Source organism: Corvus kubaryi, unplaced genomic scaffold, assembly GCF_017639235.1.
Source record: "Corvus kubaryi isolate FWS band 111438036 unplaced genomic scaffold, C.kubaryi_AGA036_p1.0 138, whole genome shotgun sequence".
NCBI classification, from domain to species: domain Eukaryota; kingdom Metazoa; phylum Chordata; class Aves; order Passeriformes; family Corvidae; genus Corvus; species Corvus kubaryi.
In genome coordinates, this window is record NW_024580672.1 from 9036762 (window position 1) to 9050085 (window position 13324).

The 13324-nt window shown below is 37.3% G+C and overlaps 2 protein-coding genes across 15 annotated transcripts in view; one reads left to right on the forward strand and one right to left on the reverse strand.

The window, feature by feature from the left end:
* The window catches only part of BLNK (B cell linker), a 94976-nt gene extending 87815 nt beyond the window's left edge, over nt 1-7161 (reverse strand). For 3 of the 7 annotated variants that reach the window (XM_042019038.1, XM_042019037.1, XM_042019036.1), the window contains exon 1: nt 4102-4217. In XM_042019038.1, the coding sequence (XP_041874972.1) occupies nt 4102-4209 (108 nt within the window). In that variant the 5' untranslated portion in view covers nt 4210-4217. Of the gene's footprint in view, nt 1-4101; nt 4223-6903 lie in introns of those variants that run through there. The other 4 variants (XR_006014542.1, XM_042019039.1, XM_042019041.1 and 1 more) reach the window with 4 other exon arrangements.
* Nucleotides 1-13324, forward strand: part of DNTT (DNA nucleotidylexotransferase) — a 162162-nt gene that overhangs the window by 43221 nt on the left and 105617 nt on the right. For 4 of the 8 annotated variants that reach the window (XM_042019051.1, XM_042019044.1, XM_042019052.1 and 1 more), the window contains exon 1: nt 7228-7338. The exons of 3 other annotated variants lie outside the window; for them this stretch is intronic. The gene's annotated coding sequence lies outside the window, so the exon portion shown is untranslated. Of the gene's footprint in view, nt 1-7227; nt 7339-9897; nt 11246-13324 lie in introns of those variants that run through there. One more of the 8 variants, XM_042019045.1, reaches the window with a different exon arrangement.

Genomic DNA, 13324 nt, shown 5'->3' on the forward strand with positions numbered 1-13324 from the left:
CTGGTGGCTGCTGGGCTTCAGCACCATATACTTGGGCTGTGTCTTGCACTTACCATGATGATGGGCATTGCTGAATGAATTCAGATTCAGAAACAGGATTTCTTTTCTGTAATGTGGTTATGGTAATGGTGTTTTTTAAGAAAGTTGATGTTGATTATAAATTAAAATGAAACCGGCATGTCCAGAAATATTACACCTTGAAATAGAACCAAAGACTAAATATAATTTGGGGGGGAAAAAAAGCAGACACATCGGATTTCCTACTAAAAAGTAGAAAAGAATGGATCGGGGCTGAAGATGTCCTAAAAAATCTCACAGTGTGTTAGATGGCTTAGTGCGGCTTTTAAAAGAAATGACAGTTATGCATGAAAAGTGACAAAAAAATTTAGAATTTTTTTATTTAAGAATATATCATTGTCAAAATGAGCTTTAGTATTTGTAATGCTTAGATGTAAATGTCTGTAGCAGTAGTGACCAAATCAGATACTAACAGAGAAATATTGGTGAAATAATTTCTTCTCATAGACATAGTTATGTGGCTTTTCTAAGATAATTCTTTATTTATAGACTACTTAAAACTGATCGTGCTTAAATATTCAATGTGTATTTTATCTACATTTTTGATATGAAAATGTCCTGTTCAGACATATATTCAGATTCTTTTTGGCCTGTTAGCTGATGTGCCTGGGCTTATAATTTTTTATCTACTGTGATTGGGAGAGTCCTGCTTGTTTGCAATACAGAATAGATCAAAATTCAAAGGAGAAGGTTCTTGTGGTTGTTGGACCAGTGGCTGGTTGTGGATTATGTTAATTTGCCATCAGTTGCACTGGTGGTGGTGGAGAGGCAAAGAATTAAGGCTATGCACTTTCTGCTCTTGGCTTTTGCCCATCTATTTCTAGTTTCTAGCTCTATCTCCAGTTATTGGTTTGATGAGCTGCTTTTGAGCCTTGCATTATGCTATTAATCAAGCTTTTGTGTAAGGGAAAAAACTTTTTTTACATGGTTAATGCATCTGACAAGTGGGTGTCTTGCAACTGGTGTTTAGTGATGACCATGGAACCTTTCATTTTCTTGAGATTTCCTTAACTTTTCTTGCAAGTACGTTAAGATCAGTACTGGGAGAGGGACCAGACTACATGGCAAATGGAGCCCAAGTAACTCTGAAAACAACATGAAGTATTTCAGTGTTGTTGCAATTACAGCATAGATACAAGATGACAGGAAGGTACATACACATGGCTAACAGGTCTCCATTACTGCCTTTGCTAATTAATGAGGAAAAACTCAACATCTGTATGGTTAATTTTTATTTAGTAGTTAATTTATTGATTTTATAAAAAATGCCTTTCATGAGGCTGGAAACACTTTTCAGAATGGGTGGTTAAGAATTTTTGTAGTCAGGACGCAAAAAAAATCTGTATCATTAAGACTTTTAAATTTAAGAAAGTGCTAAAATTGCAAGGTACATATGTACATACCCATTTTCCATATATATTGTTGCACCAAGATGAATATACCTCTTCTGGAAAACTCAGCCTCAGTCACAGCACATGGAAGCTGATGCTACTTTCCTGAAGGTCAGTATATTGCTTTCTGTTCAGTGCTCACTGCTTGTCTATCTTGTGTACCTGTACTGCACACTACTCAAAACCTTCTCTGAATCCAGAATGATTTTTTATTTAAATCTGAGCTGTTCTCCAGCACTTATTATTCAAGTGCTTCAGGAACACTAACTGCTTTTTCTGAGACCACTCTCTGACATGAAAATTTCATTTATAAGGGGAGTTAAGATGCACGAGAAATAAAACACAGTATCCAGTGGGTTTGGATACCTAACTACAACTGTTTAGATCTAAGAAATAGAAATGTATATTTGCATATTCAATATTTTGCCATTTTTACCTTCTGAGCAGAGCTGCCACTGTGGTCATAGCTCTTGCCTCCCACTGCTGCAAGTCAAGCACTTGGGAAATGTCATGTTTTTTCTGGGTGACTTGCATATCTTCAGGTAAAATTTTGTACTGGGGCAGTAACAGGGTCTGATATTTCAAGGCAGAACTAAATCAACAGTACTATGTATTTGTTCTCTGGTTTTCAGCAAGCCCTGGCCATGTGCACCTTACAATTTCTGCAATGGCATAGAATAATACAGAAATCTGCTGGTTTCTCTGCATTGGCAAAGGCAGGTTTTTGTCAATGGAAAAGGTAGTATGTGAAGAAGCAATTACAGGCTATCATGTTGTGCATGTGAAAGGTGGGAAATTCAGGCTATGGAGGTAATCCCAGTTCTGGCACATTTTAGTACTCATTTCTGCAACCTTGACAGCCTTTTTTTAGGGTTCATGCACATGTATGGCCAGTGTTGTGGTGAGGAGATTCAGCACAGCCCCCAGCATGTGGTCTGACTATGGAAATGATGGAATAGCTGGTGCTGAGGCTCTCTGGAGTGTCGGCAGTGGGAGCTGACAGCTCTGCCCACAGTGGCCACAGGCAAATGGCTGGGCCAGTCTTTGATACACAGAATGGCCAAGAACTTAATGTGGATATGCTGTAGTAATTGGTTTATTTAGCCACTTTAATCAGTGTTGTGAGTGTAAGCATATGCATTGACAGCTCTTTATAAAGTTGGAAGACTCACTGTTAACAAGTATGAAGCCAGTAGTTATGGTGTGCCTGAAATTTCCCTGGAAACCTCTGAGCTGTTGAATGATTGTTATTAATTTTCTGTCTTGTATTCTGCATAGAATTGCAGGGTACTTTAAAACCATTCTAACTTCTATAAATTAGCCTGATTTCCTTTAAGCTGAAAGGCTTTGAGCTAATTAATTCTCTGAGTAGCTGCTCACAGCTGATCCATTACCATTGTGGTGTGAATTATTTCCATGGAATAGGTTAGCTTTCTCAGGGTGGGAACAGTGGTCCACCTGTGATACATCTCCATTGTGAAACTGTTTGTGGTTTTGTTGTCTTTAGAATTTTTTTTAATTGAACATGAATAAGCATATGTATTTATACACAGACAAAATGAACAAAATAATAAAATTATAATTTTAAAGTGTGGCCTACTTTTTATCTGGGTACAAATGGAACTCCTGTGGGAAGACTTCATAGCATCATTGTGTTCCTTGACAAAGATTGTATGTTCCTTCAGTTGAAAAGGATGAGAAACCTTAATGACCATAAATTCTGACTGTTGGTGTAAAGAAGGTACTGGAAAAGATTGGTGCTCTTACAGTTAGAATTAGGATAAACATAAGAAAAAAAAGCCCTATATACAAAATTATATTGAGTACTTGCATAAAAACAAACAAAAGGGATATAAAATGAGACTATATATCCAATTGCAGGAATGGACTTTATAAGTTACAGGTAGAATTCTAAAACCTGAGCCATAGTGTTCAGTCAGTTATAAGGAAAAGATATGATAACAAAAAAAGGCTATTATAATGGAGGATATATTTTATATATCTGACAGGAGATTAGTAAGGTAGTGAAAGATATCTGGAAAGGAGCTTGGAATACTTTGTGCAATTCAGGTTATTTTAGATATACTAGAAAGGACATTGTAGAACAAAGAAATGTACAAGCCAACAAAGGAATGACTCAAAAACCCCCCAAAAGCTTGAGTACATTAAACTTAAACAACATCTAGCAACTACTGTGTGTATATATGCATTGAGAAGAAAAGATGAGCAGTAGATTCTTATTGACATACTGTAAAATTTAAAGCTATGTTCAAATATAAAACTAGACATACTTTCTGTGAAATGATTATTTCTTTCCAGAAAGAAATAAATTTGGGCATGAAATACCTTTTCTCTTATAAGAAATATTCCTGTGAGCAGCTTTTTTTTGTATGAGTTGTAATGTAGGAGATCTTAGCTTCTGCTGTGAATTAGATTTCTACAGAAAACAGGAGAGTAACAAAAAACTCAAGTTATATTAATATAAGTGGTGATTAAACTATTTTTTTGTGCTTTTAAATATTTGTGCTAGATTTAGGATAAGATATTCAGTTTTCAAGAATAAATCCAGTAAGTGTTTCTGCTAGCTGAATATAGACTGAACTCTCTAAGTGTTACATAACAGATTCAGTACCTGTCTTAAGAGATCTGCAACTTGAAAAGCTGTCCAGTTCTCAAACTCCTCTTGAGATGGTAGTTTTGTGGTCATGCTTCTATCCAGGGAGAAAGACTTGATCTGCATGAGTAACACTGAACTCTTGCTTTAGTGTTTTTCACTGACCTGATGTAGAAATCTGAGGAGGAAGTCCTTTTTGCAACTTTTTTCCTGTTTGCTCACTTAAAGTGAACGCCTATAAAGGGTAATTTAGGAAGTATCAATGTTCTTGTGTGAGCGACTCCAGTATAAGGAAACTGGTTGTTATATCAACAAATGCCCATAGGTGTCATTACTGAAAAAGTGGAAGTGTCTCATCTGCTATCTTTCAAATTTTCCTGCATGTGTTTTCACTGTTAGAGTGACTGACAGGTCAGTTATTGGCAGTGAATACCTTTTTGCTGTTTTCTGACTTGGCAGAACACTGAATCTGGCAAAACTCAACTGGAATTTCAGAAACAAGATAGAAGCTCTTGCATCTTAAATTTGGCCTGCTCGGAATAATCTTCCAGGTGCCTGGCTGGCATATTATGAAAAAGTTATGTTGAATTTCGTAGTGCTTTGTAGTGTTCAATGTTTCATAATGTTGGCTGTGAGTTTCTCCAAGGGGGGTCACCATCTTCCTGGATGACAGGAGGCAGCAATACTCTCTCTCCACTGTATGCAGAACCAGAAGAGAGAGGTGCATGTGTTCCTTAACATATTTTGCTTGCCTAGTTTGAGTGCAGGAGTGATTTTGTCAGTTGCAGATTCTTTATGTATTGTGAAGGTGGGAAGCAGCTGGATAGGAGATGTGTCAGTTACAGGTTTAATGATTGCTTACAGGAAACAACAAAACAGCATCAGATGTGAAACACGAATAATGTGAAGTGCAGATACTTATGCGGTACAGGATATTTGCTGACTGAGTAGGTGTAAGCAGTCCTAGCTCAGAACATCTCAAAGGCAAATTAAAAATAGTGCTTTAAGAATTTTGCAGCTCAGTGCGTGCTGCCAGCCGTGCCTGCTCCTCCTCCTCGGACTGCCCATCAGGCCAGGAGCATTTTCTAAAACAGAGGTGCGAGGAACTGCTCCTGGCTGCCAGCTGCCCTCTGCTGTCACGTTCCTGCACTGCCTGGTGGGCTGCAGGATGAGCTGGAGCTCTGCCCTGACAGCTCCCCCAGCTTGCTGTGCCCAGGCATCCTCCTTCTCCTACCTGCTCTCCCCCAGCACTAAATTGTGGCTAGATCTTCTGTGTTGACATTGCCTTAAGTTGTATGCTAGGCTCTTAGGACAGTATTTTTGAAAGGCTAGTGTTTATGCAGTGCACCTCTCCTCACTGAGTGAGGCAGATTTATTTGGGAGGGTCATGCTCAGTTTTGTGCTCCCAGCGGGTCTGTAGCGTATGTGGTTGAACTTATGTGCTCCCAATGGGACTTTAAGACTTGCAAGAAATATTTTTCCATTTGTGTTTTAGTCAAATTAAACATAATAACAAGAGAAAAAAAAAATAGTAGAAACCAGGGACATGGGGAGGCTCATCTGGGATCCTGCATCTCTTGGTGCTGATGTTGCTCTTGGCTTGATCGATGCTGTAGGTTTCTGTCCTTAAGTGTGTGTAACAGAAATGGAGAGTATTGTTATGCACTTCCACTTGCTTTCCTCTACCCTCAAGGGGATTATTTCAAGAATTGTTGGCTGCAGAACTCCAGATTTGATTCCTGATTCTACTTCCTCTGTGTAATGTATCACCTTCCATGGTGCGAGCAACCCAAATAAATATGTGCACTTGAACACATGTTGGCTCTGGGGGCTGTAGTGGGGGGAATTCTTGAGCAGAATATTGAGGCTTCCAGAGTTCCCCAGATACAGACAGGCCATAGAAATGGTTTCTTTCCAAACCTCCAGGTGCTTACATAAAATTTTGAAGCAGATCGTAGGTACTTGAATGTGAAACAGCACTAGCCTAGGGCAGGTCAGGCTCGCTTGCTACTTGAACATTCCCTTGAGCCTCCTGATCTGCTCTGAACACTGGCAGACTTAAAAATGTATTTGGGTACATGTGCAGAGAGTAATCTGCTATTTTAAAAACTTGTATTTACTGGAGATGTTAACAATATTAATCTGTACTGTTTGACTCCTCAAAAAAAAGGTAGAAATCTGATTCTATATATCAAGAAATTTCTTTTTTTTTTTTTTTTTTTGGAGCCCTAATAAAAAAAGTACTTGAGAACTACCAAATTTCAGAGGGATCTAAATGTGTGCATTTTATATGCTAGGCATTTTGTACTTTAAAGAGAAATTCATTCCCATACAGAACCTCTACATCAAAGCAGAGTTAACACATCTTTACACTATATCTTTGCAAAAGTTCATTTCCTAGAGTCTGAAATGTGCAGGCAATGTGAAGAACAAGTTTTTGCTGGCTACAGCTCCTTGACTTTTTATAAATTAAGTTCTCAATTTATGGTTTCATAGAGATTGTTAAAAGGCAGTATAAAAACGGTTTCCTAGATCATACCACTGGCATTTCTGACTAAATACTCTCTATATGTTCATGAACATAAGCACTAAATGTGTTAAACTTATCTCAAAACTTTTAAAGTCAAGTTATGCTTTGCAAAACCCTGTAGCAGCTGCAAGCAACTTGTTTAACTGGATGTAACAATGGAATACTGCCCTCAGGAAAATATACTTGAGCAAAATATCTCAATGAAATACTACTGTACAGAAAATATGAACCACTGTCCCAGTTTGTGTTTTCCCATCTTATACAGGAATAATGAAAGTAACATGACTTACCACATACTCATTTTTTTTTTCTCCCAGGCGTACATGTTGGAGTCGATTCCCAATAAGTTAAAGGAGCAGTTTCTCATGTCTGTTCTTCCTCCTTAAACTGTCCCATATGTATTTTGTTGTTGTTAGTGTGATTGACAGGCTTGGCATTTATGGTGGGTGGGAGAAAAACATTCTTAAAGTAAAAAGCTAGAATATACTCGTAGTCTAAAGAAGTCTACAGAGAATGTTGGAAAATGGAGTCTTGCTTGCAGCTGTCTGTCTAGAAGTTTGATAAAAGTCTTGCTAATTGGTTTTGTCTTTTTTCTTTTTTTCATTTAACAGGAAATAAAAATAGCAACATGATCAACAGAAATCACAGAGTCTGAAAGGGACATGGAGAGATCTTGGCAGGGCTTCAGCAGAGAGGCAGGATCAAACACGACTAGAGGAAATTGGGTCAGTTTTGGAAATCAGTTTGGTAACTCATTTTTTTAACTGAGTTCTTGGGGGTACATCAGATTGTTACCATGTCCTTGAGTGGAACAGCAGGAAGATGATCTATAATAAATTTTGTGCTCTACTTCTGGAGGGAGCAAAAGGAAATGTCTGTTTGTAAGGATAATTGCTGTCTAAGCATCAGATGGGCTCGACTAGGACATCCTCCTGTTTCTGAAGGAGCAAACCCAATTTCATTAGCATTTGTTCATAAGTAGTGGTTTGGGAAACTCTTGTTAAGTCTTTTCACTTTTAGCACACTCTTCAGTTTGGTTATGTCTTACTGAAAAATGAGGTATCTAAACTAGTCCCAGTATACTGTTTATCTCATGGAAACTACTTCTGGCTCGGTGATATCCTGACAGACTTTAGGACTATGCTTGTTATGCAGCACCCATGTTATTAACAGAATCCTGAATACAATTAAAACCAGGACAAACTCCTGGGGAACTCTACTTGAAATACTCTTTGAGTTTGGAAGTGATTCACAGGATATTTTCTCAATGAGAGTCAGATGAACTCTTACAACAGACAGTGCTTTAATCACATTTCTCTAGTTTGTACATGATGGGGTTTTTTTTGTGGGACCTCATTAAAAGCATCAGTGATAATATGGGCCTTGTGCCCCTTATCTAGGTAGCTATCATAATGAGGAAGGAAATGAGACTTGTTTGTCACAGTTTATTACTGAAAAATCAGTTTTTACTGCAGAAACAATTTATAGGGATATTGAGGCCCCAAAATTTGCATTGTATATTTGTGAGAATTGAAGTTGGGCTGACTATTCTGTAGTTCGCTCTCCTCTTTTCTGCCCCTCATGTTGGAGGGGGGATGTTTGCCCTTCTTTAGTTACATGAGGTATGAAAATGCAGTTCCAGAGTCTTGAGTTTCCTTTGTGACTGAATTAGATTATTTTTTATGATTTTGATAAATCAGTTAAGGAGTTTTTCAGAGGCCAAAGAGAATTATGCCTGCCTAAGAACTTCATGGATCTTTGAAAATCTCCTTATTTTCTGTCGCAGTGTTTTCCTCCGTCCTTGTTTCTGTGAGAGCATTCAGTACCGTAACAGGGAGAATTACAGGACATAATATATCTCTGTTTGTCCAAAAGTTATGAAAGTCTTAACATTATGAAATGGGCACGTGGGTTTTTTAGGTGTCTGTTATTCTAGTTTTGGTATGTGGCATTTCTTGGGATCACAAAAGACTGAGATCCAAAGAAGCCTCAAATGGAAAAAATACAAAAACAAACCCCAGACCCCAAAAAACTTGCTGAGAATGGTTAGTACCCTTGCTACACCAAGGCTGCACACTGATTTGAAGCCTATCACCTTTAAATCACTTCCACTATATACAGTTTGCTGCATAAATATGCCCTTTTTCTTTATCTCAGTCATTCTTCAACCCATTTCTGGGGCATGTAGTTTCAACTGAATTTTAATTATTGCCGGATGCTAAGGGATTTTGTTTGCATGTTTTGTCACAGAGGCTGGATACATGACATAAAACCCATTGTCTCAAGGACAATTGCTTTTTATGTTATTACTCAACCTTCTGAAATCTTTTTATATGGCTTTTCATTGTTAGTTTGACCTTCTCTTTGAATCTAGCAACAGATTCAGCTGTTATTCTAGAGAGCTTTGCCACAATGAACTATGCATTAAAAATGTACTTATTCTCATAGGTATTTGTTTGTAACCTGGATTTTGCACATAGTTTTCTTTATCTTTTCAAAAATTTGTGTTTTTAAGTAGTACAATAAAATATGACAGTAATAAAACCACAACCTGCTAAAGAAGTGACATTATTCATTAGAAATTCTCTTTGATTTTTTTGCAGGCTGGAATTGATGCTGTAGTGCTTGGTTGTGGTATCCTTTGCAAGTACTCAGTATTCTTTGCTGTTTAACTGAGCCACTTTTTTGATTATTATTCTTTTGAACACCTTGGCAAAATTTGCTGTCTATTCTTCTAGATTCATGTGCTACCTTTTATAGTTTGCACTTAGACTTTATATAGTTTCTTTATAAAGCCTTTCCTTTGAAATTCATCTGTGTTGACTCTTCTGATAAAATATGGAAAAATGTATATGAACAGCTTTCCATCTGGCAGCATTTACATGCACTAAAACCTAGTGAGTAAATTTAAAACCAGCAAAACAGTATTATTTCAGTGTCTTGCCTTATTTAAATAAAATTCCTAGGCAACTTAAATTTGAAATGCTGTGGCTTATGCTTGTTTTAACTTTTTTTTAATGTTCTTTGATGGATTTTGCTAGTATAATGAGTTCTTGTTCAACCACTGTTGATTTTTGTGAGGCTTGAGCATTGATATGTGTAGAAAGTATTTCACTATGCCCATGACTCTCGATATGAAATAAATGGAAAAATGTCAAAGTAATGCTTCAGCTCCCAGTGGGCATCATGGCATGGTATTTTACAGTGGAAGATCTCAGTGCACCCTACTGGTGCATGTATACTGTATAATATACATAATATACATAATACATAATAATACAGGATATTATGGTCCTGTATTACAGTGTTTCCGTGATTCTGACATGCAGGTTTCATTAAAAAACTTGTACCAGGTGAATTCACGAAGGTCAGAACTTCCGTTCTCTTACTTGTTTAGAACAATTGAGATAGAGGGAACAGGACACTGCAAAACCCAGGACCTTTCTGTAGGACATGTCATATAGAGGAGGGAGAGTCTGAGAACAGAATCTGCAATATCAAGTTGTTTGGGCAAGGTATTTATTGCTTATTGTCACAAAGAGAGCATGTGGAAGGAAGGAAGGAAGGAAAGGAGCAAAAAGTGATTGTTTTGGGAGGACCAAAGGGTTTGGCGAAGCATGCTATTCAGTATTCAAGAAGGACGGGGTGGAGTGTCTGTGTCAGCTGGCCATCATCCAGATATTGTTTGGACCAAAAATAAGCAGACCTCCTCTCTACCTCCAATCAGCAGATCCCTAAAAATGGAGTTGGGAAAATGAAGTTCTGAGCTTGTTAAATAAAGGCAGACAAAAGGAGGAATTCCAAAGAGGGATGGGGGCTTGAAGATAGATTAAGAAATAGAAGATAGAGAAATTGAAGAGATTGACAAGGGGAGAGGGTTTAGAAGTGGAAGAGTACAAAAAACAAAGAAAAGGAGAAAGGAGACAAGCTGTATAAATAGAGAATATTTCTCAAGGTTTTTGGATTCATAAATAGGGCTCTTACATGTCTTATGTCCTTAGCCTGCTGACATAGATAAAACTTAATGAGCAGAGTTTATTTGACAGTCAACAGAGAATATAAAATCTCAATAAGTAAGAAGGACCTTGAAAGCTGAGAGAACTATTTTTTTTTTTTTTTTACATTCTGACTGTATTTGGGGAGATAGCAAAAAGAGATTTCAAGTGATACTATGTTTATGATAATAAATTGTAAATGAAAAACCTATCAAGAAGAAAATGACAAACTGCTTTTGATTTTTTCTCATTTGACTCACAAAACTTAAACTCGGTAATTTCATAACCTTTTATTCTAGATTCTTTTTATTAGCTTGGTTTAGTTTATCATTAAGGTAATGGTAATGTCATTGAACATCTATCACCATGGTATTAGGTGAAATTACATTTAGATAAAATGCTCTCGTGATTACAGGAGAGGTATGACAGGAACAAACACTCAGTGACAGATCGTTTCCCACACCAAATGTGGAGGAGTCTTCTATTGCTATATGCTGAATAAAGCCAGAGTGCTTATGTCAATTCTCTTTTCATTTTTCTTGTGAACCTGCTTTTGTCAACCTTCCTCTCATACCTTTAGCATCTCCAGTTCTATTGCCACAGAGATACTCAAGAAAAACAGTGAGTTTTCTCACAGGTATTTTCTTTGCGCAGTGCCAAAGTGCCTTGTATGAATCAATGACAATACAGAGTTGCTTTTGTTTATTCTCTCCTCTCTTCCAAAGCCAGAAGCCACCCTAATCATGTTGTTTTCTTTCCAAGGAAATATTGTGTTGCCTATTTGAAAAATGCTGGGGGGATTTTGTTGTACCAGGTGGAATTAATGGAAATGAGGGTAGTAGTTAACTGCTGCTTATACTGGTACTGTTAAAGTGTATCTCAAGATTTTTTGCTGTTTCTAGGGAATGTACTAGGAAATGCTGGGCTCAGTATTCATGCATATTGGAAACCAGTGGACAATACTCCAGTAACACTTCTCTTGTGTGTTGTAAACATTCCTCTGATAAGCTTTATAGGAGTCTAGATATGAGGTGTTTGGTATGCATCCATCTACTGACAGCATTATAAATATTGCATTTCTGACCTTCAGATTTTCTCTTTTGATCTCTGGTTAAATGATGTATTTGCCAGCTTGACACTGCTGACATTCTGTCTGTTTGGTCTAGCATTGTTATACCATGATTCCTTGTGATCCCATTGTCATGGGAATGATCTATCTCAAATGATGAATATACTTTGAAGCAATGTGGGGAATAAACACACTGGCTAAACTTCATTTGCAAAAAGAATTTTTCTTGTAAAATACCTACTTCAGTGTACAGTATAAATTATTTACCTAATGTCAGTGTATTTAAGAACACTGCTGTTTTATCAGATAGTATAAAAGAGGATAAGCTGCTGTTTGGGTGGATAGTAAGTGTCTTACGGTTTTAATCAGATTTCCCCTTACTTTTGTTTTTCCTTGCACTGCATTGGGGAAACTTGCATTTGTAAGGCAATAAACTGAACAGTAGTAGAAATAGAAGTTTCCTGTTTTCCCTCAATGATGAATGCTTCACTTCTCTAGTTTCTCTAGAAATATTCTCTTCTCTAGAACTGCTGAATATTAACTTCACTTTTACGGAAGTGAACCACAAACCACAGGAAGTGAGAGAAGAAATTAACACAAAAATTTGCACTCTAGTATAATGTTTTTCATATACTTGTTTTAAGTTTTTAACACCTCAAAAGCAGTCCTACCTTAGAATTCCATGCCTGTTTTCAAAAGCTGATTGGATGTATGATGTGAATAAAGACTTGATAATGTTACCTGTATTCCTGATAAATTGAAATCTGTTTAGATTCAAGTATTTTATGAAAAGTCAGTGGGAGTTTTTTATGCATAACCTTCATGTCCTCATTCCTTTGTTATTAAAATGAGATGAGAATTAAAAAAAAAAGTTGACAATAAATGTCAGACTGATAAAAACCTCACCGCTGACCTTCAAAGCAATGAGATTTGACTATGATATGGTTATCCACTGAGGCCAGAAGTTACAAATCAGGTGAAGTGATGACTTTCATCCTCTGTAACATACACGTTCTGCATAACATCCCATGCCTCATTTTTCACCTCTTTTCCGCTGTCCAGAGCATGATCTACTCTTTCTGCTTGCAGTTTTGCATCTCTCCATTGTTGGTAGACTATGGCAGAGAATTGAATTCCCTGGCAGTTCTCTCCTCTTGGTCAGCTGTGCCCCAGTTCATAATACTTCATGTGCTGTGCTGTGTATATAATTGGTGCATATGAGTGCAAAAGCTATGGGAACATACACTGGCCCTGATACACCTGTATCAGCAAAATGAAATGGCATGGCCCATAGCTTATAACAGATTAGAAGTTATTTAATGTCCTAGTAAAATTGCTTTCAACTGTATTCATCGCTGCTCTTTCCTGTTGACTTTGGGGGCTGACCTTTAGTTCGACTTTCAGGCATGGACATCATTTTATTGTTTAGAGTTAATGTTCTGTCACAGCGTGTGCTGCAGGCACTCTGATCCAGTGTCCCCTTTGCATCAATGAGATGATGCCATCAGTGGCTTAACCAGCCGGTCCATCTTTTGGATTTCTACTGACAGTTTGCAGGGTGCTTACAACAGCTTCAGTCATGTTTTTGTTTCTGGTTTTAAAGAAAGCTTAAAAACATGTAAGGGACAATAACTACCAAGTAATTTG